The 24148-nt window shown below is 45.9% G+C and overlaps 1 protein-coding gene across 2 annotated transcripts in view; it reads right to left on the bottom strand.

Moving 5' to 3' along the window:
• Positions 1-24148, bottom strand: part of wscd1a (WSC domain containing 1a) — an 80080-nt gene that overhangs the window by 54218 nt on the left and 1714 nt on the right. Inside the window, exons 2-3 of one of the 2 annotated variants that reach the window (XM_070858092.1) lie at positions 14908-14928; positions 12553-12578 (exon numbers count right to left, since the gene is read on the bottom strand). The exons of the other annotated variant lie outside the window; for it this stretch is intronic. Of the exons in view, the coding sequence (XP_070714193.1) occupies positions 12553-12578; positions 14908-14928 (47 nt within the window). The remainder of the gene's footprint in view (positions 1-12552; positions 12579-14907; positions 14929-24148) is intronic. 2 annotated transcript variants of the gene reach the window in all.

Raw genomic sequence — 24148 nt, 5'->3', positions numbered from 1 at the left:
TCCAGAAGAGGTTAATGCTGTGTAGTTGTTCTCTTGAAGTGCACCTTTCATGTGAACCTAATTTGTACGATGCATTCTAAATGTCAACAGGGCAAAATGACAAATTGTTATACCATTTACCAAATTACTATGAGTTAAAGGCTTATTAAAGATAATTAAAAAGCAATCAAGAAGATTTTAATTTGCTGCAGTGAATGTCAATTAGTCCAGTAAATCTATCACTAATGAATATGTCCACCATTCTAGCTGTTGAGTGCAGCAGTTAACAGTTCTGCACAACTGTTTCAATTGTACAATGCATTCCCAATGCATTAATTTTGGAAATGAAATAATGTGGTCAAAACCAATAGTTCAGGTAATTAATAGATAATGTAACGAGGATCAAAAATGTAAGTAGGAATATGAAAAAAGAAAAAGCTATACAGACTCCAGATAGTCTCAGCAGTGATATCCACTGCTTGGAATTAATGGCTGTGTGCAGACAATGAGAGAAGGTCACCCCAGCATGAGGCAGTAAAGGAGACTCCTTTCCCAATTGTTATGCGCCTGCAAAGCGCCTTGGGACTTTCTCCTACGTTAAAGATGACATGTAACTGCCAGTTGTTATTGCTTCAATAAAAAGAGCACCCATCCTAAGATTATACTATATCTGTTTTAATCTTTAGACAGTGAGAATGCATTGCCAGCCAAAGCCAACAGAAATCATTAAAAGTTGCATTTAAAATACGGGTTGCTCAACACAATAGCACTGCCTCCTCCCCCACTTTCTCTGTTGAAGAATCCAACACATTAATCCACTGTAGCTGAGAATGGGATATTCAGATAGAAATCACAGCCATTCCTGCCTTTTACACGAAAAACTGCCCCAGGTGACAAGCTGCTGATAAGTGTGTAGGCAACAAACTTTAAACACTGCAGATTCAAATGCTGCCACCATGCTGCATGTTAGGAGTGTTCCTCGAGAGGTTGTGGGCCTCCGCCAATCCACCCTTCTGTGCAAACGCTGAATTTTACATTAAAATGTTGTACGTTCTGGTTAATTTTATTTTAGAGTTCTTGCCACAGTTGTTATAGGGGAAAAAAAGCATTAGTTTGAGCCAATTTATTTGAGGTTTGAAACTCCAGTGCCAGCTTATGGTGAGACATTTTGAGTAGCTGAATCAAATGTGATTTCTTTCATCTGTTAGCATATAGAAGCAGAATGGATATGTGCAATTAAAATTCATTTTATACTCTGTTGCCCTGAAAATCGTTGGACAGCAATCCCAGCTCTCGCTTCTCTTTTGTTCATGGGATGTGGGCATCGCTGGCAAGGCCAGCATTTATTGCCCATCCCGAATTGCCCTTGAGAAGATGGTGGTGAGTCGCCTTCTTGAACCGCTGCAGTCTGTGTTGTGAAGGTACTCCCATAGTGCTGTTAGGAAGGGAGTTCCAGGATTTTGACTCAGCAACGTTGAAGGAATGGTGATATACTTCCAAGTCAGGATGGTGTGTGACTTGGAGGGAACGTGGAGGTGGTGGTGTTCCCATGCGCCTGCTGCCCTTGGTCTTCTAAGTGGTAGAGGTCGTGGGTTTGGGAGGTGCTGCCGAAGAAGCCTTGGTGAGTTGCTGCAGTGCATCTTGTAGATGGTACACACTGCAGCCATGGTACGACAGCAATGGAGGGAGTAAATGTTTAAGGTGGTGCATGGGGTGCCAATCAATCTTGTGCCAGGATTGTGCCTGCCAGGCTCCTCCAGCACTGAGTACAAGATGCACTGCAGCAACTCGCCAAGGCTTCTTCGGCAGCACCTCTCAAACCCGCGACCTCGACTACTTAGAAGGACAAGGGCAACAGATGCATGGGAACACCACCACTCCATGTATTCAGACTCATCTGCAGCAAGATTTGAAAGGCCTGCAGTTGGTTAAAGTGGCAGGCATCAGCCGTGCTGAAGCAATGGATTTTTCAAAAAAATGTCATTGAGGTCACCTGCAGAACTAATAAATCGCAAACGCAGGGCATTTCTGAACCTAAAACAACAACCCAACTCGGGAGCAGCAAAGCAGCTTTACAGGCGGCTTAAGGCTGAGGTCCAACAAAAAACCCACGACCTAAAGAATAGATGGTGGGTGGAGAAAGCACAGGAGATTCAGCAGCTGGCTGACAGCCATGATGTCCGAGGATTCTTCACCGCAGTCAAGTCCATCCATGGCCCAAGCACAGAAGGCCCCACCCCACTGCTGGCCAAGAATGGGGAGACACTCATCAAGGACACCGAGGCAGCCAGGACCCGCTGGAAGGAGCATTTTGAAGATCTCCTTAACCTGCCTTTCACATGAATGTCCTCGATTCCATCCCGCAGCATGCTACCCGCCATCATATAAAGTCCCAATGTCAGCGTGGGGTGGCAGTCGGAGCAGTGTCGGAGAGACGAGCGTGGGGAGGCCTATAAAGGCCCAATGTCAGCGTGGGGTGGCAGTCGGAGCAGCGTCGGAGAGACGAGCGTGGGGAAGCCTATAAAGGCCCAATGTCAGCGTGGGGTGGCAGTCGGAGCAGTGTCGGAGAGACGAGCGTGGGGAGGCCTATAAAGGCCCAATGTCAGCGTGGGGTGGCAGTCGGAGCAGTGTCGGAGAGACGAGCGTGGGGAAGCCTATAAAGGCCCAGCAGTTCGGAGAGGCCAGCCGGTGCAGCTGCAGCAGGGTGAGAAGGCAAAAAAGAAGTAGAAAGAAATCGAAAGGTGACGTCACAGCCAAGGGGATAAGTGATTGGTAAGTAGTTTTTCTTTTTCTTTTCTTTGTCAGTAAGTAACCTTTAGCATTGTTGTTGCCAATTTAAGTTTATCTAAGGGTTAAGTCATGGCAGGACAGCTCGGACACGTGTTATGCTCCTCCTGTACTATGTGAAAAGTCAGGGACGCTTCTGGTGTCCCTGACGACTACGTGTGTGGGAAGTGAATCTGCCTGCAGCTCCTGACGGACTGCATTGCGGCACTGGAGCTGTGGGTGGCTTCACTCTGGAGCATGCACGATGCTGAGAATGACATGAATAGCATGTTTAGTGAGTTGGTCATACCGCAGGCAAAGGGTACACAGTCAGATAGGGAATGGATGACCAACAGGAAGAGCAGTGCAAGGAAGGGAGTGCAGTGGTCCCCTGCGGTCATCCCCCTGCAAAACAGATACACCGCTTTGGGTACTGTTGAGGGGGATGACCCAGCAGGGGAGGGCAGCAGCAGCCAAGTTCATGGCACCGTGGGTGGATCTACTGCACAGGAGGGCAGGAAAAAGAGTGGGAGAGCGATAGTGATAGGGGATTCAATTTTAAGGGGAATAGATAGGCGTTTCTGCGGCCGCAACCAAGACTCCAGGATGGTATGTTGCCTCCCTGGTGCAAGGGTCAAGGATGTCTCGGAGCGGGTGCAGGGCATTCTGAAAAGGGAGGGAGAACAGCCATTGTCATAGTGCATATAGGTACCAACGATATAGGTAAAAAACGGGATGAGGTCCTGCAAGACGAATTTAGGGAGCAAGGAGCTAAATTAAAAAGTAGGACCTCAAAAGCAGTAATCTCAGGATTGCTACCAGTGCCACGTGCTAGTCAGAGTAGGAATCGCAGGATAGCTCAGATGAATACGTGGCTTGAGGAGTGGTGCACAAGGGAGGGATTCAAATTCCTGGGACATTGGAACCAGTTCTGGGGGAGGTGGGACCAGTACAAACCGGACGGTCTGCACCTGGGCAGGACCGGAACCAATGTCCGAGGGGGAGTGTTTGCTGGTGCTGTTGGGGAGGAGTTAAACTAATATGGCAGGGGGATGGGAACCTATGCAGAGAGACAAGGGGAAGTAGAATGGGGGCAGAAGCAAAAGATAGAAAGAAGAAAAGTAAAAGTGGAGGGCAGAGAAACCTAAGGCATGAAGCAAAAAGGACCACATTACAGCAAAATTCTAAAGGGGCAAAGTGTGTTAGAAAGACAAGCCTGAAGGCTCTGTGCCTCAATGCGAGGAGTATTCGGAATAAGGTGGATGAATTAACTGCGCAGATAGCAGTTAAAGGGTATGATGTAATTGGCATCATGGAGACATGGCTCCAGGGTGACCAAGGCTGGGAACTCAACATCTAGGGGTATTCAACATTTAGGAAGGATAGACAGAAAGGAAAAGAAGGCGGGGTGGCATTGCTGGTTAAAAAGGAAATTAATGCAATAGTAAGAAAGGACATTAGCTTGGATGATGTGGAATCTGTATGGGTGAGCTACAGAATACCAGGGGCAGAAAACGCTAGTGGGAGTTGTGTACAGAGCACCAAACAGTAATAGTGAGGTTGGGACAGCATCAAACAAGAAATTAGGGATGCATGCAATAAAGGTACAGCAGTTATCATGGGCGACTTTAATCTACTTATTGATTCGGCTATCCAAACTGGTAGCAATGCGGTGCAGAAGGATTTCCTGGAATGTATTAGGGATGGTTTTCTAGACCAATATGTCGAGGAACCAACTAGGGAGCTGGCCATCCTAGACTGGGTGATGTGTAATGAGAAAGGACTAATTAGCAATCTTGTTGTGCGAGACCCCTTGGGGAAGAGTGACCATAACATGGTAGAATTCTTTATTAAGATGGAGAGTGACACAGTTAATTCAGAAACTAGGGTCCTGAATTTAAGGAAAGGTAACTTCGACGGTATGAGGCGTGAATTGGCTAGAATAGACTGGCAAATTATACTTAAAGGGTTGACAGTGAATAGGCAATGGCAAACATTTAAAGAACACATGGATGAACTTCAGCAATTGTACATCCCTATCTGGATTAAAATAAAATGGGGAAGGTGGCTCAAGCGTGGCTAACAAGGGAAATTAAAGATACTGTTAAATCCAAGGAAGAGGCATATAAATTGGTCAGAAAAAGCAACAAACCTGAGGGCCGAGAGAAATATAGATTTCAGCAGAGGAGGACAAAGAGTTTAATTAAGAGGGGGAAATAGAGTGAGAGAGGAAGCTTGCTGGGAACATAAAAACTGACTGCAAAAGCTTCTATAGATATGTGAGGAGAAAAAGATTAGTGAAGACAAATGTAGGTCCCTTGCAATCGGATTCAGGTGAATGGGGAACAAAGAAATGGCAGACCAACTAAACAAGTACTTTGGTTCTGTCTTCATGAAGGAAGACACAAATAACCTTCCGGAAATACTAAGGGACCGTGGGTCTAGTGAAAAGGAGGAACTGAAGGTATCCTTATTAGGTGGGAAATTGTGTTAGGGAAATTGATGGGATTGAAGGCCGATAAATCCCTGGGGCCTAATAGTCTGCATCCCAGAGTACTTAAGAAAGTGGCCCTAGAAATAGTGGATGCATTGGTGATCATTTTCCAACAGTCTATCGACTCTGGATCAGTTCCTATGGACTGGAGGGTAGCTAATGTACCACCACTTTTTAAAAAGGGAGTGAGAGAGAAAGCGGATAATTACAGACCGGTCAGCTTGACATCAGTAGTGGGGAAAATGTTGGAATCAATTATTAAGGATGAAATAGCAGTGCATTTGGAAAGCAGTGACAGGATCGGTCCAAGTCAGCATGGATTTATGAAGGGGAAATCATGCTTGACAAATCTTCTGGAATTTTTTGAGGATGTAACTTGTAGAGTGGACAAGGGAGAACCAGCGGATGTGGTGTATTTGGACTTTCATAAGGCTTTTGACAAGGTCCCACATAAGAGATTGGTGTGCAAAATCAAAGCATATGGTATTGGGGGTAATATACTGACGTGGATAGAGAACTGGTTAGCAGACAGGAAGCAGAGAGTCGGGATAAATGGGTCCTTTTCAGAATGGCAGGCAATGACTAGTGGAGTGCCGCAGGGACCCCAGCTCTTTACAATATACATTAATGATTTAGATGAAGGAATTGAGTGTAATATCTCCAAGTTTGCAGATGACACTAAACTGGGTGGTGGTGTGAGCTATGAGGGGGACGCTAGGAGGCTGCAGGGTGACTTGGACAGGTTAGGTGTGCGGGCAAATGCATGGCAGATGCAGTGTAATGTGGATAAATGTGAGGTTATCCACTTTGGGGGCAAAAACGCGAAGACAGAATATTATCTGAATGGCGGCAGATTAGGAAAAGGGAGGTGCAACAAGACCTGGGTGTCATGGTTCATCAGTCATTGAAAGTTGGCATACAGGTACAGCAGGCGGTGAAGAAGGCAAATGATATGTTGGCCTTCATAGCTAGGGGATTTGAGTATAGGAGCAGAGAAGTCTTACTGCAGTTGTACAGGTCCTTGGTGAGGCCTCACCATGAATATTGAGTTCAGTTTTGGTCTCCTAATCTGAGGAAGGACATTCTTGCTATTGAGGGAGTGCAGCGAAGGTTCACCAGACTGATTCCCGGGATGACAGGACTGACATATGAGGAGAGACTGGATCAACTGGGCCTTTATACATTGGAGTTTAGAAGGATGCGAGGGGATCTCATAGAAACATATAAGATTCTGACGGGACGGGGCAGGTTAGATGCGGGTAGAATGTTCCTGTTGTTGGGGAAGTCCAGAACCAGGGGACAGTCTTAGGATAAGGGGTAGGCCATTTAGAACTGAGATGAGGAGAAACTTATTCACTCAGAGAATTGTTAACCTGTGGAATTTCCTGAAGCAGAGAGTTGTTGATGCCAGTTCATTGGATATATTCAAAAAGGAGTTAAATATGGCCCTTGCGGCTAAGGGGATCAAGGGGTATGGAGCGAAAGCAGGAAAGGGATACTGAAGGAATGATCAGCCATGATCTTGTTGAATGGTGGTGCAGGCTCGAAGGGCCGAATGGCCTACTCCTGCACCTGTTTTTTATGTTTCTATGTTTCTATCTCAGCAAAACCCTAGCCCTGCACAAGTTAGAAAAGGCCTTCCGTCAGCTCAAGAACAAGCATCGGGAGCGGATGAAATTTCCGCTGAGGCACTAAAGTATGGTGGAGAGGCACTATTGGCACGAATGCATGACCTCATCTCTCTCATCTGGAAGGAGGAGAGCATGCTGGGAGATCTCAGAGATGCAGTAAGCGTGACCATCTTTAAAAAAGGCGACAAGTCTGACTGCAGCAACTACAGAGGAATCTCCCTGTTATCAACCACTGGGAAGGTCAGCGCGAGTATCCTCCTCAACCGTCTTCTCCCCGTGGCTGAGAAGCTCATCCCGGATTCACAGTGTGGAGTCTGTCCACTATGGGGCACAACGGACATGATCTTTACGGCGCAACAGCGACAAGAGAAATGCAGGGAACAGTACCAACCCTTGTACATGGCCTTCTTGGACACCGTTAACAGCGGGGGATTATGGAGCGTCCTCCTCGGTTTTGGCTGCCCACCAAAAGTTTGTTGCCATCCTTCGCCTGCTCCACAATGACATGCAAGCCGTGATCCTGACCAATGGATCCACCATAGACCCAATCAATATCCGAACCGGGGTCAAGCAGGGCTGCTTCATCGCGTCAACCCTCTTCTCAATCTTCCTCACTGCAATGCTCCACTTCACACTCAACAAGCTCCCCGCTGAATGGAACTAAACTATAGAACCAGTGGGAACCTGTTCAACCTTCGTCACCTCCAGGCCAGATCCAAGACTGTCCCATCCTTTGTTGTTGAACTACAGTACGCGGACAACGCTTGCGTCTACGCACATTCCAAGGCTGAACTCCAAGTCATCGTCAACATCTTCACCGAGGCATACGAAAGCATGGGCCTTACACTAAACATCCGTAAGATAAAAGTCCTCCACCAACCTGACCCCGCCACACAGCACTACCCCCCCAGTCATCAAGATCCATGGTGTGGCCCTGGACAACATGGATCACTTTCCATACTTTGGGAGACTATTATCAGCAAGGGCAGACATCGACGACAAGGTTCAATACTGTCTCCAGTGCACCAGTGCAGCCTTCGGTCACCTGAGGAAGAGAGTGTTCGAAGATCAGGTCCTCAAATCTCGCACCAAGCTTATGGTCTACAGGGCTGTAGTGACACCCGCCCTCCTGTATGGCTCAGAGACGTGGACCATATACAGTAGACACCTCAAATCGCTGGAAAAATACCACCAACAATGCCTCCGCAAGATCCTGCAAATCCCTTGGGGGGACAGATGCACCAACGTCAGTGTTCTCGATCAGGCCAACATCCCCAGCATTGAAGCACTGACCACACTCAACCAGCTCCGTTGGGCGGGCCACATTGTCCGCATGCTGAACACAAGACTCCTGAAGCAAACGCTCTACTCAGAACTCCTACATGGCAAGCGAGCCCCAGGTGGGCAGAGGAAATGTTTCAAGGACACCCTCAAAACCTCCTAGATAAAGTGCAACATCCCCACCGACACCTGGGAGTCCCTGGCCAAAGACCGCCCTAAGTGGAGGAAGAGCATCCAGGAGGGCGCTGAGTACCTCGAGTCTCGTCGCTGAGAGCAGGCAGAAAACTAGCGCAGGCAGTGGAAAGAACATGCGGCAAACCAGACTTCCCACCTATCCTTTTCTCCAATGACTGTCTGTCCTACCTGCGGCAGAGCCTATAATTCCCGTATTGGACAGTTCAGTCACCTGAGAACTCACTTTTGGAGTGGAAGCAAGTCGGTGGCTTCTCGGTGGCTGATGTGGAAGTCCTGCTATGGGAGGCCAGGCAGGGGATAGAAACAAAGTTTGAAATGGAGTGAAGCAGGTCCAAAGGAGATCTGCCCAAGAGTAATGGAAAGAGATAGCCAGGGCAGTAATTGCCAACTCCAATGGCCCATACATGGGCAGTCCGTGCCAGACCTTAGCCCAAGATCAGATCAGCCATGATCTTATTAAATGGCGGAACAGGCTCGACGGGCCAAATGGCCTCCTCCTGCTCCTATTTCTCATGTTCTTATGTAAGAGGAACAAGCCACACCATCGAAGAATGTGAACATCTGCCACTTACAATGACCCCGCTCATATCATTTTAGAGTGCATGAAGCAGCACAGTACTCTTTCTGCTCCTATCCTTCCCCTGCATGTGTTACTGCACTTAATTCCTTACATATTTTCCTTCTGGTAAAAGCTTCACATCATATGTTGCACACAGGTCCTCATACCCATTATGGGTGGCATGCTGAGAACTGGAAATCCCTGCAGAGCATAACTGGATAGCAAGTGGTGGTGGCACATGATGGAGTAAGATGTTAGTGGTCGGAGAGTCAGAATGCCCCTTCGCTCAGCTGAAGGGTCTGGGCATCTGGAATGCACTCATCCTAATTTGAAAAGGCAATTCTGCCAGAGCACCAGATGTTGGTGCAGGCTTTAGAAGTCACATCACAACTTGTGCTGTAGATGGCACTTGGGTAGAGGAATTCACCTGCGCCATTTCTAGTGCAATAGAGATTGGCGACACGACACTGCAGGGGTTTGTGGTAGCTCCAGGACACCTGCAGCAAGTGCCCCCTCCCCCAAGATAAAGGCTCATTGGTTGCTGCCATAGAGGTCTGGATTGCCACAGTGGAGAAGGTCGTCATGTCCAGATTCAACACATGGTTGTGGAAAACCCTGCGACAGACGTCACTGATTTTATTGGTACCATTCAGTTTGCCTTCGCGCAGATCACTGCTGAGAACATGAAAGGAATACACACAGTTGATGTTTCAGGGTAGCAGCACAGCTGGCCCTCCTGCCAGCCCCTCCGAGGTCTGAACATGTGGCAGAAAGGAGGAAGGGTCAGTCTGTGCGTGCATCAGTACAGGAGATGCTGCTTGCAGGAGGTCTGGTTCAGATCCATGCAGTTAACTCTTTGTAAGGCAAAGTTGTGTAGCATACAGTGCACAACCACAATCCATGACAAGTTAGTAAGTTTACATTTCAGGACGTCCCCATATTGATCCAGGCACTTTAAGCATGACTTCGACATACTAATGGTGAGCACAATTACTACTCTGCTCTTGGAATGGACTTCATTATATCAGCCCCCAACTGAGATGGATGATGACAGCCTTCCCTGCTCCAGGATCTTAAATCACAGCTAAAATCGTCTCATAGAAACATAGAAACATAGAAAATAGGTGCAGGAGTAGGCCATTCGGCCCTTCGAGCCTGCACTGCCATTCAATGAGTTCATGGCTGAACATGCAACCTCAGTACCCCATTCCTGCTTTCTCGCCATACCCCTTGATCCCCCTAGTAGTAAGGACTATATCTAACTCCTTTTTGAATATATTTAGTGAATTGGCCTCAACAACTTTCTGTGGTAGAGAATTCCACAGGTTCACCACTCTCTGGGTGAAGAAGTTTCTCCTCATCTCAGTCCTAAATGGCTTACCCCTTATCCTTAGACTGTGACCCCTGGTTCTGGACTTCCCCAACATTGGGAACATTCTTCCTGCATCTAACCTGTCTAAACCCGTCAGAATTTTAAACGTTTCTATGAGATCCCCTCTCATTCTTCTGAACTCCAGTGAATACAAGCCCAGTTGATCCAGTCTTTCTTGATATGTCAGTCCCGCCATCCCGGGAATCAGTCTGGTGAATCTTCGCTGCACTCCCTCAATAGCAAGAATGTTCTTCCTCAAGTTAGGAGACCAAAACTGTACACAATACTCCAGGTGTGGCCTCACCAAGGCCCTGTACAACTGTAGCAACACCTCCCTGCCCCTGTACTCAAATCCCCTCGCTATGAAGGCCAACATGCCATTTGCTTTCTTAACCGCCTGCTGTACCTGCATGCCAATCTTCAATGACTGATGTACCATGACACCCAGGTCTCGTTGCACCTCCCCTTTTCCTAATCTGTCACCATTCAGATAATAGTCTGTCTCTCTGTTTTTACCACCAAAGTGGATAACCTCACATTTATCCACATTATACTTCATCTGCCATGCATTTGCCCACTCACCTAACCTATCCAAGTCACTCTGCAGCCTCATAGCATCCTCCTCGTAGCTCACACTGCCACCCAACTTAGTGTCATCTGCAAATTTGGAGATACTACATTTAATCCCCTCGTCCAAATCATTAATGTACAATGTAAACAGCTGGGGCCCAAGCACAGAACCTTGCAGTACCCCACTAGTCACTGCCTGCCAAAGGTCACCGAACTTGCCGTTAAATCAACAGTAGCAATTGCTCAACTCGCGACCTGGGAAACAGCATAGGCTTCATAAGCTATAGCTGCAAAGGATCTATAGCTTCTCCCTATAGAAGCTCCCAAAAAAAACAACTGATGTCATCAAACACACTTTCCAGCAGGAGTCTTTGAATGGCAATCAGAGGCAAGAATGCTGCATGATTCCTCCCCCGCCCCCGCACCTTGTCCTTTGTCACTAAAAGTCATTCCATGCTCAGTTGCAATCAGCTCACAGCATCAACATAGACTGGGAAGTGAAATTGGGGACTTCTTGATAGGGTTGGCTGTGTTTTGAAACACAATGCAACAGAAACACATGGGGAGACAGTTGAAGGAAGATGGATGGAAACTCAGGATTTCAAATTTTGAAGAAGGGAAACATATTAATGGCAGAGGTCAAGAAGTTAAGGAGGAGTAGTCAATAGAGGTACCATTTGTCGGAAGATGCTGAAAATCAGAAACCATGAAATAGAACAGAGGGAAAACTGAAGTGAGAGAATTTGGCAGCCAGAAGTAGACATAGTCAATTTGAGAGGGCGAGATAAAATCTAATGGCAAAAAGAGAGAAAAGAAAGCTATACAAGGGAAAAGGATCAGATGGTAAAATTCACGCGATTTCAAAGTTCTCATCCTTGTTTACAATCCCTCCATGGCCTCGCCCCTCCCTATCTCTGTAATCTCTTTCAGCGTCACAAACCCCGAGATGTCTGCGCTCCTCAAATTCTGCCCTCTTGAGCATCCCTGATTATAATCGCTCAACCATCAGTGGCTGTGCCTTCAGCTGCCTGGGCCCCAAGCTTTGGAACTCCCTCCCTAAACCTCTCCGCCTCTCTACCTCTCTTTCCTCCTTTAAGACGCTCCTTAAAACCTACCTCTTTGACCTATCTGCCGTAATTTCTTCTTTTGTGGCTTGGTGTCAAATTTATTTTTTTTCTCTTGGAACACTGCTGTGAAACGCCTTGGAATGTTTTACTACGTTAAAGGTGCTATATAAATAAAAGTTGTTGTTGTTATGGTGGCAGTATTTTTAAAAATAACTATTTTGTATTCTCATCAGAACGTTGATAATTACAGATGGGACTTTACCGAGCGAGGGTCTTTTATATGATTTCTCTATTAATGAGGAAACCATAAATAATTGACATCATCAAATATATAGTGGTTATTTTACATACAAAGGATATGAAATTTAAGTCACAAAGATGAGAAAAAAATCTCAAAACATAACTATCACCCTGGGCCTGCCAGCAGTTGGAAGAAAGTTCCAATATTCAGCCAGTTAGATCCCCTCAATTCATGCTTAATAACTGTTGTTGAACTTTCTGTCCTGTCATACCACAATCAAATATTGTCTTGCCATAATCTACTTCACAGCAGACATTTCTGCTCAAACCAAAACATGTCAGACAAAAACTTCACTAATAAAAGGTTTGACTTTAACAAAATAATATGAAACTGGAACTCATATTTGCAAGAAGATGCTGGGACCTTTATAATGCACTTGCCTGTGAATTATGTGGTGTCTGTTACTTGTGAAATTAATTTACTATTCAGTAACTTCCTCTGCTGTGTCCTCTATTGAGTCATTGCTGTATTTTTCAGCCAGCTTTCAGCATTTGAAAGGAGGTGTGACTTCATTAAATTTTAAAAAGTAATATTAGCTGCACATCGCTGGTGGTACAAAAATGTCCCAAAATACCACACAGTATACATGTTATAAACAATATCAAACAGCAGTAACTTCAAGATCACAATTTAATCTTCAAGGTCAGATATTGTTCACTGTGGTGAAGAGTTTAAATACTAGAGAGTACACGTTAAACATTAGGCAGTTAAGTGTAAGAAAGGAAGTCAGACAGATAATTTTTTTTAAATGAGTTGCACTCAGCTTTGGAATTAGTAACCAGGGAAAGTCATTGAATCAAATTATATAAATAGATTCAAGAGCCAACTTGATGTGCTTCTGGAGAGAGAAGAACTTGCAAGATACAATGACAAGGGTTGGGCCTAATGGCCTTTTCCTGTTTTTTGAAATTCTTGTCCTTTTCTGCTGACCATTACGAACTTAAGTTTTACTCTTATGACAGTGTCTTAAGCTTTTACAAGCTTCAATGTGGGGGCACCTAGAACTTCTTTCCAGGGAGGGAGCCTAGCAACCTCCTGAAACCATCTACTTAAGCTGGACTTTCCAGCACCATATAGCTTGTGAGTGCCTTTGATCAAGCCTCAATGGTGCAGGCACCTGTCATTGGCACGTAAGACATGAGACCTTTCCCTAGCTGCACCACCTGTGTCCCTTACACTGGAGTCTGCCTCCCCACTACAGTGTTTGGGGTTCCTTTTTGCAATTGCTCTCCTCCATTTAACTTTTTTTTGTTACTGCATCCATTAATAATTATTTGGGTACCCCAAAATATTGCATCTACTTGCATTATTTGCATATTGTCCACTCCAAGATCATTGTTTGGGAGGTTTTGCATCTGCAGTCAGTCCTGTACCCTTGTCATAATCATACGTTGTACATCAATTTTTCATTTATGTTGAAATCAAATTCCAAATCATTCAAACTGAATAATAATTTATTCATATGTTACAAAGATTGGCTGACGTAACACATCCCTGCCTTACGCTTCTCCTGCTCTTTGTCCTTTTTGGTAGCTGATTACTGACTCTTATTTTGCTTCTTGTTTCCAATAAAAGTTTGCGTTAAATCTCCATTTTTTCCATCAACTCCAATTCGTTGCCGAACACCGAATCATCTTTCATGCTTCACCCTTTCAAACACTTTCTCATCATCCGTGAAGCACTTGATACACTTTCTCCTGATTTCTATTCTGTTCACAAATTATTCATAAGCTAAGTATTCCTCTGTGAGTTCTATTCCTGCTTCTGAAGCCAAACTGTCCCTCAACTCCCTATCCAGTTTCCTTTTCATTCTTTCTAATATGATTTTTAAGAGCACTTCACAGTATGCTTCACGAGACTGATGGAGCTCTGTTGTCTACATTCTGTGCCCTTTGATTTTTCTTTTGGGGGGGGGGGGGCGGGTGGTTTATGAATATTAAATCTGGTAATTCCATAGATAGGATTCCTGAGCTGTAGATGATAAAGCACAGTTGGGTCATTTTCGATAACCATGTCTCTCTCTCCCGCCTAACCTGCCTCGCCTGCCTTTTCTGCATTCATAAACATCATAGAATGCTCAACCTCTGTCACTGCTTTACCACAGAAACCAGCAAAGCAGTAAAACAGCAGGGCCTGAGCTCCCGCCAGCATCCTTTCTTATCGCTGCCTAGTAGATGTATTTATATCCAACATTAGGCCCTCAATACACTAAATAAAAGGAAAAAGCCTGAAGTTGTTGACATTAGCTCACAGCTTTGAGACATAGAGCTAAAGCTGAAAATGTTTTTTTTTTATTCATGGGATCTGGGTGTCGCCAGCAAGGCCAGCATTTATTGTCCATCCCTAATTGCCCTTGAGAAGAACCGCTGTTATTTTTATAGCAGTTTATTACAACTGAGTGTCTCACTAGACTATTTCAGAGCCAACCCCATTGCTGTGGGTCTGGAGTCACATATAGGCCAGACCAGGTAAGGACGGCAGATTTCCTTCCCCGAAGGACATTAGTGAACCAGATGGGTTTTTACAACCATCCAGTAGTTGCATGGTCACTATTACTGATAATGGTAGATACTAGCATTTTTATTTATTTAATTAACTGAATTTAAATTCACAGCTGCCGTGGTGGGATTTGAGCTCATGTCTTTGCATCATTAGTCCAGGTCTCTGAAGTACTAGCCCAGTGACACATAACCACTTTGCTACCGTACCCAAGCTGAAAATAGTAGGTCGTTAAAAGCGAGAGAGATAGAGGGGGTGAAATATGTCTTGGACAATTGTGAAAATGGGCAATAGCAAATCGGCAGCATGTTTTACACTCGCCTACTATTCCTCTCCACTCCAATGGGCAAAGAGTATAAAACAGGCTGATGATTTGCGATTGCCTATTTTGCAACACGGCGCAAGACATATTTCACCCCCATAATGACACTGACACAACCAAACTATCCTGTGTAGATTATCAATAATAAGAGAGAAATACATCATTTCAAGGCTGTAATCTAACCTTGGGGATTCAATTGATTCTGTATAATGGTGGATGTGATACCCACTGAACCTTTCTCTCTTGAAAGAAAAGTCCACTGTCGTCCATTCTATCTAAGGTTTCCATCAAAGATGTGTTACAAGGGCCTTAGAATGTCTGTTGCAGGCATCTCTAAAAGTATCTTAGCACTCCATTTCAATGATGATAGTGTTGGTGGTGACTCCCCTGAGGATCAAATGCATTCTATTTGTCACCTTGACCAATGGGCTAACCAGTAGAAGATGGTGGGATGGGTGTTTGCAAATCCAGTATTGAGGCCTTTCATGATTTGAGGAGGCCTCAAAGATATTGACTGGATAAAACAAGGGTTGTTGGTCCCAGTTGTTGCTTCATATCAGTACTGGGGGTCACGGTGTTGGTCAACATCAGCGGGACACAGTTCTTTGTAACTATGATGAGAAAAAACAAAAGGCACTTTGTTCTTTCTCATTTTCCTTTAATGGCAGCAAAGTCCCAATATAGATTAAGCTTGTTATGTATAGGACATGTGTCTAAGCTGTTCTCCCTCATGGTATAGAAATTCCTCTAGCATGTCTGTGAGATATAGAAGCAAATTAGGAAATGGATTAGTGACAAAAAAGGGAGACAGTTACAGGGACACAGAGGGATCAGATCTACTTCATTTATTATTGAGTTCTCTGTAAAAACTCAACCACATCGTGGCCTCACTTCTTTGCCAAAGCACTGTGCTGGCAGACTGTGCAGGTTCAGCTAGTTAAACGTCATCAGTACCGTTGTACACACTTGGGATTCCCTCAGCCTGGAGTCTGCAAAATGGTCACCCCCTCGGGTAATGGTCACCTCGGGTAATGGCCACCTCGGGTAATGGTCACCTCAAGTAATGGTCACCTCGGGTAATGGTCACAACCTCGGGTAATGGTCACCTCGGGTAATAGTCACCTCAGGTAATGGTCACTTTGGGTAATGGTCACTTCGGGTAATGGTCACCTCGAGTAACGGTCACCTCGTGTAATGGTCACCTCGGGTGGGTAATGGTCACCTCGGGTAATGGTCACCTCGAGTAATTGTCACCTCGGGTAATGGTCACCACCTCGGGTAATGGTCACCTCGAGTAATGGTCACCTCGAGTAATGGTCACCTCAGGTAATGGTCACCTCGAATAATGGTCACCTCGAGTAATGATCACATCGAGTAATGGTCACCTCGGGTAATGGTCATCTGAGGTAATGGTCACCTCGGGTAATGGTCACCTCAGGTAATGGTCACTTTGGGTAATGGTCACTTCGGGTAATGGTCACCTCGAGTAACGGTCACCTCGTGTAATGATCACCTCAGGTGGGTAATGGTCACCTCGGGTAATGGTCACCTTGAGTAATGGTCACCTCGGGTAATGGTCACCACCTCAGGTAATGGTCACCTCGAGTAATGGTCACCTCGAGTAATGGTCACCTCAGGTAATGGTCACCTCGAATAATGGTCACCTCGAGTAATGATCACATCGAGTAATGGTCACCTCGGGTAATGGTCATCTCAGGTAATGGTCACCTCGGGTAATGGTCACCTCGGGTAATGGTCACCTCAGGTAATGGTCACCTCGAGTAATGGACACCACCTCGGGTAATGGTCACCTCGGGTAATGGTCACCTCGAGTAATGGTCACCTCGGGTAATGGTCACCATCTCGGGTAATGGTCACCTGAGGTAATGGTCACCTCGGGTAATGGTCACCACCTCGAGTAATGGTCACCTCGGTTAATGGTCACCTCGTGTAATGGTCACCTCAATTAATGGTCACCTCGGGTAATGGTCACTATATTGAGTAATGGACCCCCAGGAGGGTAATGGTCACTTCAGGTAATGATCACTTCGGGTAATGGTCACCTCGGGTAATGGTCACTTTAAGTAATGGTCACTTCGGGTAATGGTCACTATCTCGAGTAATGGTCACCTCGGGTAATGGTCACTATCTCGAGTAATGGTCACTTCGAGTAATGGTCACCTCGAGTAATGGTCACCTCGTGTAATGGTCACCTCGGGTAATGATCACCTCGAGTAATGGTCACCTCGAGTAATGGTCACCATCTCGGGCAATGGTCACCTCGGGTAATGATCACCTCGGGTAATGATCACCTCGAGTAATGGTCACCTCGGGTAATAGTCACCACCTCGGGTAATGGTCACCTCGGGTAATGATCACCTCGGGTAATGGTCACTATCTCGAGTAATGGTCACCTCGGGTAATGGTCACCACCTCGGGTAATGGTCACCTCGGGTAATGATCACCTCGGGTAATGGTCACTATCTCGAGTAATGGTCACCTCGAGTAATGGTCACCTCAGATAATGGTCACCTGGGGTAATGGTCACCTCGGGTAATGGTCACCACCTCAGGTAATGGTCACCTCGAGTAATGGTCACCTCGAGTAATGATCACCTCGGGTAATGGTCACCTCGAGTAATGGTCACCTTGGGTAATAGTCACCTCGGGTAATAGTCACCTCGTGTAATGGTCACCTCGGGTAATGGCCACTTCGGGTAATGGTCACCATCTCGGGTAATGGTCACCATCTCGGGGAATGGTCACCTCGAGTAATGGTCACCTCGAGTAATGCTCACCTCGGTTAATGGTCACCACCTCGAGTAATGGTCACCGCAGGTAATGGTTACCTCGAGTAATGGTCACCTCGAGTAATGCTCACCTCGGTTAATGGTCACCACCTCGAGTAATGGTCACCACGGGTAATGGTCACCTCATGTATTGGTCACCTCGGGTAATGGTCACCTCGAGTAATGGTCACCATCTCGGGTAATGGTCACCTCGAGTAATGATCACCATCTCGGGTAATGGTCACTTTGGATAATGGTCACTACCTCGGGTAATGGTCACCTCGGGTAATGGTCACTTCGGGTAATAGTCACCTTGAGTAATGGTCACCATCTCGGGTAATGGTCACTTCGGGTAATGGTCACCTCGGGTAATGGTCACCTCGGGCAATGGTCACTTCGGGTAATGGTCACTACCTTGGGTAATGGTCACCTTGGGTAATGGTCACCTCGGGCAATGGTCACCATCTCGGGTAATGGTCACCTCGGGTAATGGTCACCTCGGGCAATGGCCACCTCGGGTAATGGTCACCTTTGGTAATGGTCACCTCGGGCAATGATCACCTCGGGCAATGGTCAACTCGGGTAATGATCACCTCGGGCAATGGTCACCTCGGGTAATGGTCACCATCTCAAGAAATGGTCACCTCGGGCAATGGTCACCTCGGGCAATGGTCACCATCTCGAGTAATGGTCACCTCGGGTAATGGTCACCATCTCGAGTAATGGTCACCTCGGGTAATGGTCACAATCTCGAGTAATAGTCACCTTGGGTAATGGTCACCTCGCATAATGGTCATCTCGAGTAATGGTCATCTTGGGTAATGGTCACCTCGAGTAATGGTTACCTTGGGTAATGGTCACCTCGGGTAATGGTCATCTCAGGTCGTGGTCACCTCGGTTAATGGTCACCTCGGGTAATGGTCACCTCGAGTAATGGTCATCTCGGGTAATGGTCACCTCAGGCAATGGTCACCTCGGGTAATGGTCACCTTGGGTAATGGTCACCTCGGGTAATGGTCACCTTGGGTAATGGTCACCTCGGGTAATGGTCATCTCGGGTAATGGTCACCTTGGGTAATGGTCATCTTGGGTAATGGTCACCTCGGGCAATGGTCACCTCGGGTAATGGTCACCTCGGGTAATGGTCATCTCGGGTAATGGTCACCTGGGGTAATGGTCACCAGCATCAGAATTCTGATCAGGTCATCAGCTGGCTGCTGCTGGAAATGTAAAAGTGGAAGCACTGCCTGCAGGTACTGATCTCCCGATTCAGGAATAAAAAAAGAAAAGTTGGTACAGTTTATTGTTATTACTTCAAATGCCTTTTATACCCCACCCTCCCCCCAAAAATTCAAATTGGCAATTTTAATAAGTAAGCACAAGATGTGTTTTTTTGTTAAAAAATAAATCAAATTAACAGGTAGCTGCAAATTAAGAGTAAATTCTGTAAAAAACACCTCTAGACACTACATTGCCCAGAATAATGCTAAGCAGGCCTGTTCTTAAGTTTCTTGCACATTGTGACCAGTTGCTAGGTGATGTGTGAAAGCTCTGGGAGTGATTCATCCACTAGTCTTCTCTCTCTCACTCATTCTCTATCAGGACACACATAAAACGTTGTTTTCAATACTGCCTGAATGCCACACTGAGATTGGAAAAGTGTTTGGAGTGAATGCCCCGACACACTGCCCACTGAATTGTATTTAAAACTCCTGTGTGTCAGAGCATGATTTTTGCACTGCTGATAGTGACGTATACGTTCGGAGTAAGGACACATTTAAACTAAAAAAATTTCTCATTCGTAATTTCTGTGGGAGTTCTTCTGATTCCCTGCCGTACTTTAGTGGAAAATGAGCAGAGACCTCGGAGGAAGATATAAACGGACGAATGCGCGGTTTCGTGCGGGTTCCAGCTGATCGTCCATCTTAAGATAAACAACAACAACTTGCATTTATAGAGCGCCTTTAATGTAGCAAAATGTCTCAATGAGCTAAACAAGAGCTTCATCAATAAAAACATATCTGACAATGAGCCATAGGAGGCGATATCAAGACAGATAACCAAAAGCTTGGTCGAAGAGCTAGGTTTTAAGGAGCGTCTTAAAAGGTTGGGGGAGAGGTGGAGAGACAGAGAGGTTTAGGGTGGAATTTCAAAGCTTTGAGTCTTGGCTGCTGAAAGCATGGCCACCAATAGTAGAGCGATTAAAATCGGGGATACGCAATAGGCCAGAATTGGAGATCTCAAAGGCTTGTAGGGCTGGAGGAGATTACAGAGATTGGTGCAAGTTAAGATACAGAGTTTTAGATAAGCACAATTTTATGTAGGGTGGAAGATGAGAGGCCGGCCAGGAGTGCGTTGGAATAATCAAGTCTCGAGGTAACAAAGGCATGGATGAGGGTTTCACAGCAGATAAGCTGAGGCAGGGTCAGAGTCGGGCGATGTTACGGCGGTGAAAGTAGGCAGCAGGCAGGTGATGGAGCGGATATGTGGTCAGAAGCTCATCTTGAGGTCAAACACAACACCAAGGTTGCAAACCAACTGGCTCAGCTTCTGACAGTTGCCAGGGATGGAAACGGTGGTCAGGAAGTGGAATTTTTGGTGGGGATCGAAGACAATGGCTTCAGTCTTCCCAATATTTAGTTGGAGGAAATGTCTGCTCATCCAATATTGGATGTCGGACAGGCAGTGTGACAAATCAGAGACAGTGGAGGGGTCAAGAGAGGTGGTGATAGAGCTAAGTGTCGTCAGCGTGTATGTGGAACCTGACGCTGTGTTTTCGGATGATATCGCCAAGGGGTAGCATGTAGCTGAGTAATAGAAGGGGGCTAAGGATAAACCCTTGGGGGACTCCAGAGGTAACGATGCGGTTGTGGGAAGAAAAGCCGTTGCAGATGGTTCACTGGCTGCGATTCTATAGATAAGAATAGAACTAGGCAAGGGCAGTTCCCCAACTGGACAACAGAGCAGAGGCATTGGAGGAGGATGATGTGGTCAACTGTGTTGAAGGCTGCAGATAGGTCGAGAAGGAACAGTCAACTCGAATGTCACGTATGACTTTGACTTTGATAAGGGCTGTTTCAGTATTGTAGTGGTTCGGGGAATTCCTGCGGAAAATCTCCAGTCTGTTCTGCCATTTCTGTTACACAACTGACAAACAATTTAATTGTTCGTTTCTACTTTAGATAACACGATGAAACATTTTTTTTTAAAACACTCCAGGCTAAGTTCAGCAAACCCGCACTCACCGTGAGATGCTGCACTGGAAGACAGCGAGAGCTGGAGAGTCAGCCTCTGGTCTATAGGCCTATCTCCAATCCACACTCTCTTCAAATGTAGCTCCCTGCTGGGAGCACAGGTACATTACATTTACTCTTATATTTGAAATCTGATTTTGGGCCATCACGAGTAGCCAATTCGGGCCTTTCTGAAGAAATAAACATTGTTTTGCAACTTTAACTCTGACAACTAGCTCCCTCCAACAAATTGCACAGAAATTCCTCAAGCTGACCACGATTTACAATCTATATTAATGACTTGGATGAAGGGACCGAGTGCAATGTAGCCAAGTTTGCTGACGATACAAAGATGGGTGGGAAAGCAAATTGTGAGGAGCATTCAGTTTTGGTCTCCGTATTTAAGGAAGGATATACTTGCATTGGAGGCTGTTCAGAAAAGGTTCACTAGGTTGATTCCGGAGATGAGGAGGTTGACTTATGAAGATAGGTTGAGTAGGTTGGGCCTAGACACATTGGAGTTCAGAAGAATGAGAGGTGATCTTATTGAAACTTATAAGATAATGAGGAGGCTCGACAAGGTGGATGCAGAGAGGATATTTCCACTCATAGGGCAAACTAATTATCTACCCCAGAGAGCTGTGGAGGCTGGGTCACTGAATATATTTAAGGCAGAGATAAACAGATTTTTGAGCGACAAGGGAGTAAAGGGTTATGGGGAGCAGGCAGGGAAGTGGAGATGAATCCATGATTAGATCAGCTATGATCTTATTAAATGGCGGAGCAGGCTCAAAGCGCCAAATGGCGTACTCCTGCTCCTATTTCTTATGTTCTTATATTCTTATGACAGGTTAGTAACATTGATGACATTATCCATTAATCACAAGGCAGTTTCTTTTAACCTGTGTTTCATTCAAAATACTTAGTTCTATGGGGGTTGTCGGAAAAGTATAATTTGACTCAATGTTTTCATTAGGATTTCACGAATGATTAAGACTCGAGATTGACAATTTTAAAACTATTTCTGTTCAGCTGTGAAAAAACACAGCTGTAGACTTTGTCCTTCCAAACAGCTAGTTACTTGAGAGTGCTTTAAGCTACTTATCATTACTGTGAAGTGCAGGTGGTATTGCACAAGAAGTATAATCCAGTAAATTAGAATACATGGGCCGAAGAATAAACTTTTGTACTGAGGGAGTGCTGCACTGTCTGAGGTGCCACCTTTCAGATGAGATGTTAAACCTAGGCCCTGTCTGCTCTCAGGTGATGTAAAAGATCCCATGGCACTATTGTGAAGAAGAGCAGGGGAGTTATCCCCGGTGTCCTGGCCAATACTTATCCCTCAATCAACATCACTAAAACAGATTATCTGGTCATTAAAACATAGCTGTTTGTGAGAGCTTGCTATGTGCAAATTGGCTGTCATGTTTCCTACATTATAACAGTGACTATGCTCCAAAAGTGCTTAATTGGTTGTAAAGCACTTTGAGACGTTCGGTGGTCGTGAAACATAGAAAATAAAACATGAAAGGCACTATTTAAATGCAAGTCTTTCTTTTTGACCTAATTCTGTTTGAGGGCTACGTAGTAACTTATTGACGTGCCACCCTGAAAAATCTGGCATAAATCAAATGACATAGGAGCAGCTGAAATGGATGTGGACAGGAAGTAAGTGGAGCAGTAGCAATGGGAGCAGACTTGAAGGTGCGGGCTTACAGGAGATCTACGGGAGTGCTCTTAGTAGGAGCAGTGTTGGATGCCGGCAGGAGAAGCTGAAGTGTGTTAGGGAGTCGAATCATTTAGCCATGTTTTAATGTATGCATCTGTACAGGTTTGTAGAGCTGTTGCACGGTGATTTTAAGTGGCAGGCGGACGAGAGGGCAAGGTGACCAAGGTCAGGGATCTACTGGATGGCGGAGGAGTGGGTTGGATGGCACAAGAAGAGCTGGCACAGCGCCTAACCTAGGCCAACATCCGGCTCACGGCCCATGCCATCAAGTCGCTAAAAATAGCACTGGGCCCTGACTCCGTTAAGTGCGTCGAGGAGGCTCAAGCACGTGGGGCGATCCTGTCCAAACTGATCCCTATTCAGACGGAATTCCTCATCGGCACCAAGCCCCGAAACCTCCCTCAGGAGCCGGCGTCTCACAACTTGAGTTCTGTGCGGAGGAGATTCCTGTACGGGAGGCTCTTGCACGCCCTCCATTTAGCCATCCTCACCTGCAATTTCTGCGGTCTGGAAGAGTCCATGTTCCATGTTTATGTTCCATGTGCGAGGTTGCAGCCCCTGTTTCATCATTTAAAGGGGCTACTCCTCGATTTTTGGCTGCTCCCATGCTCCTGATCTTTGGGCACCCTGTGCGGAGGGGAGTGAGCAGGTTGGAGGGCCTCCTCGTAGGACTGCTCTTGGGCCTGGCCAAGGTGGCCATTAACCGGTCCAGGCAGCGGGTGGTCAAGGGGGTCATTCAGCCTGACTGCCTGCCTCTCTTCCATGGCTACATTCATGCCATGGCTACATTCATGCCAGATGGAGCACGTGTGTCCACCGGTACGCTTGCAGCCTTCTGCGATAGGTGGGCACCAGAGGGACTGGAGTGCATCATTAGCCCTGGCAACCAAATTTTAATTTAATTTAAGTTTCTGTAAAATTTGAATTTGAAATTTGTGGGTTCTAGTGCCCTCGCCAAAAGGGGGCGCTTGATTTTATGTTCTATGAGAATAGTTGTCGAGCTGTTGCATGTGAGTGGCTTAGCCAGTCACGTGATGTTCACAAAATTCAATAAAACCCCAGCCAGTTGGGTTTAGGTCATCCACGATGAGGTATGCAGTTGTGAGCCTGTGGATGAACTGGTAATGTGTAGTGCGATTGTTAAACCTTTGTTAATAAACCAACTCGTTTTTTATAGCAATGTGTTGCTATGAATTCTTAAGCAAGAACCCATGAAGCAAATACATTACACGTCAATCGCAACTGAAGCACGGACTACAGGACTGCCGGCGTCCAATTAGATCAGGTTGGATTCAGTCCAAGGGCTGCAACAAAGGCTTTGCAAAGGCTGCAGTTAGCCTGAAGGCTATATATTACCATTGC

Source organism: Pristiophorus japonicus, chromosome 16 (assembly GCF_044704955.1).
Source record: "Pristiophorus japonicus isolate sPriJap1 chromosome 16, sPriJap1.hap1, whole genome shotgun sequence".
In the NCBI taxonomy this organism is placed as follows: Eukaryota; Metazoa; Chordata; class Chondrichthyes; family Pristiophoridae; genus Pristiophorus; species Pristiophorus japonicus.
This window is presented reverse-complemented; position numbering and strand designations above follow the sequence as displayed.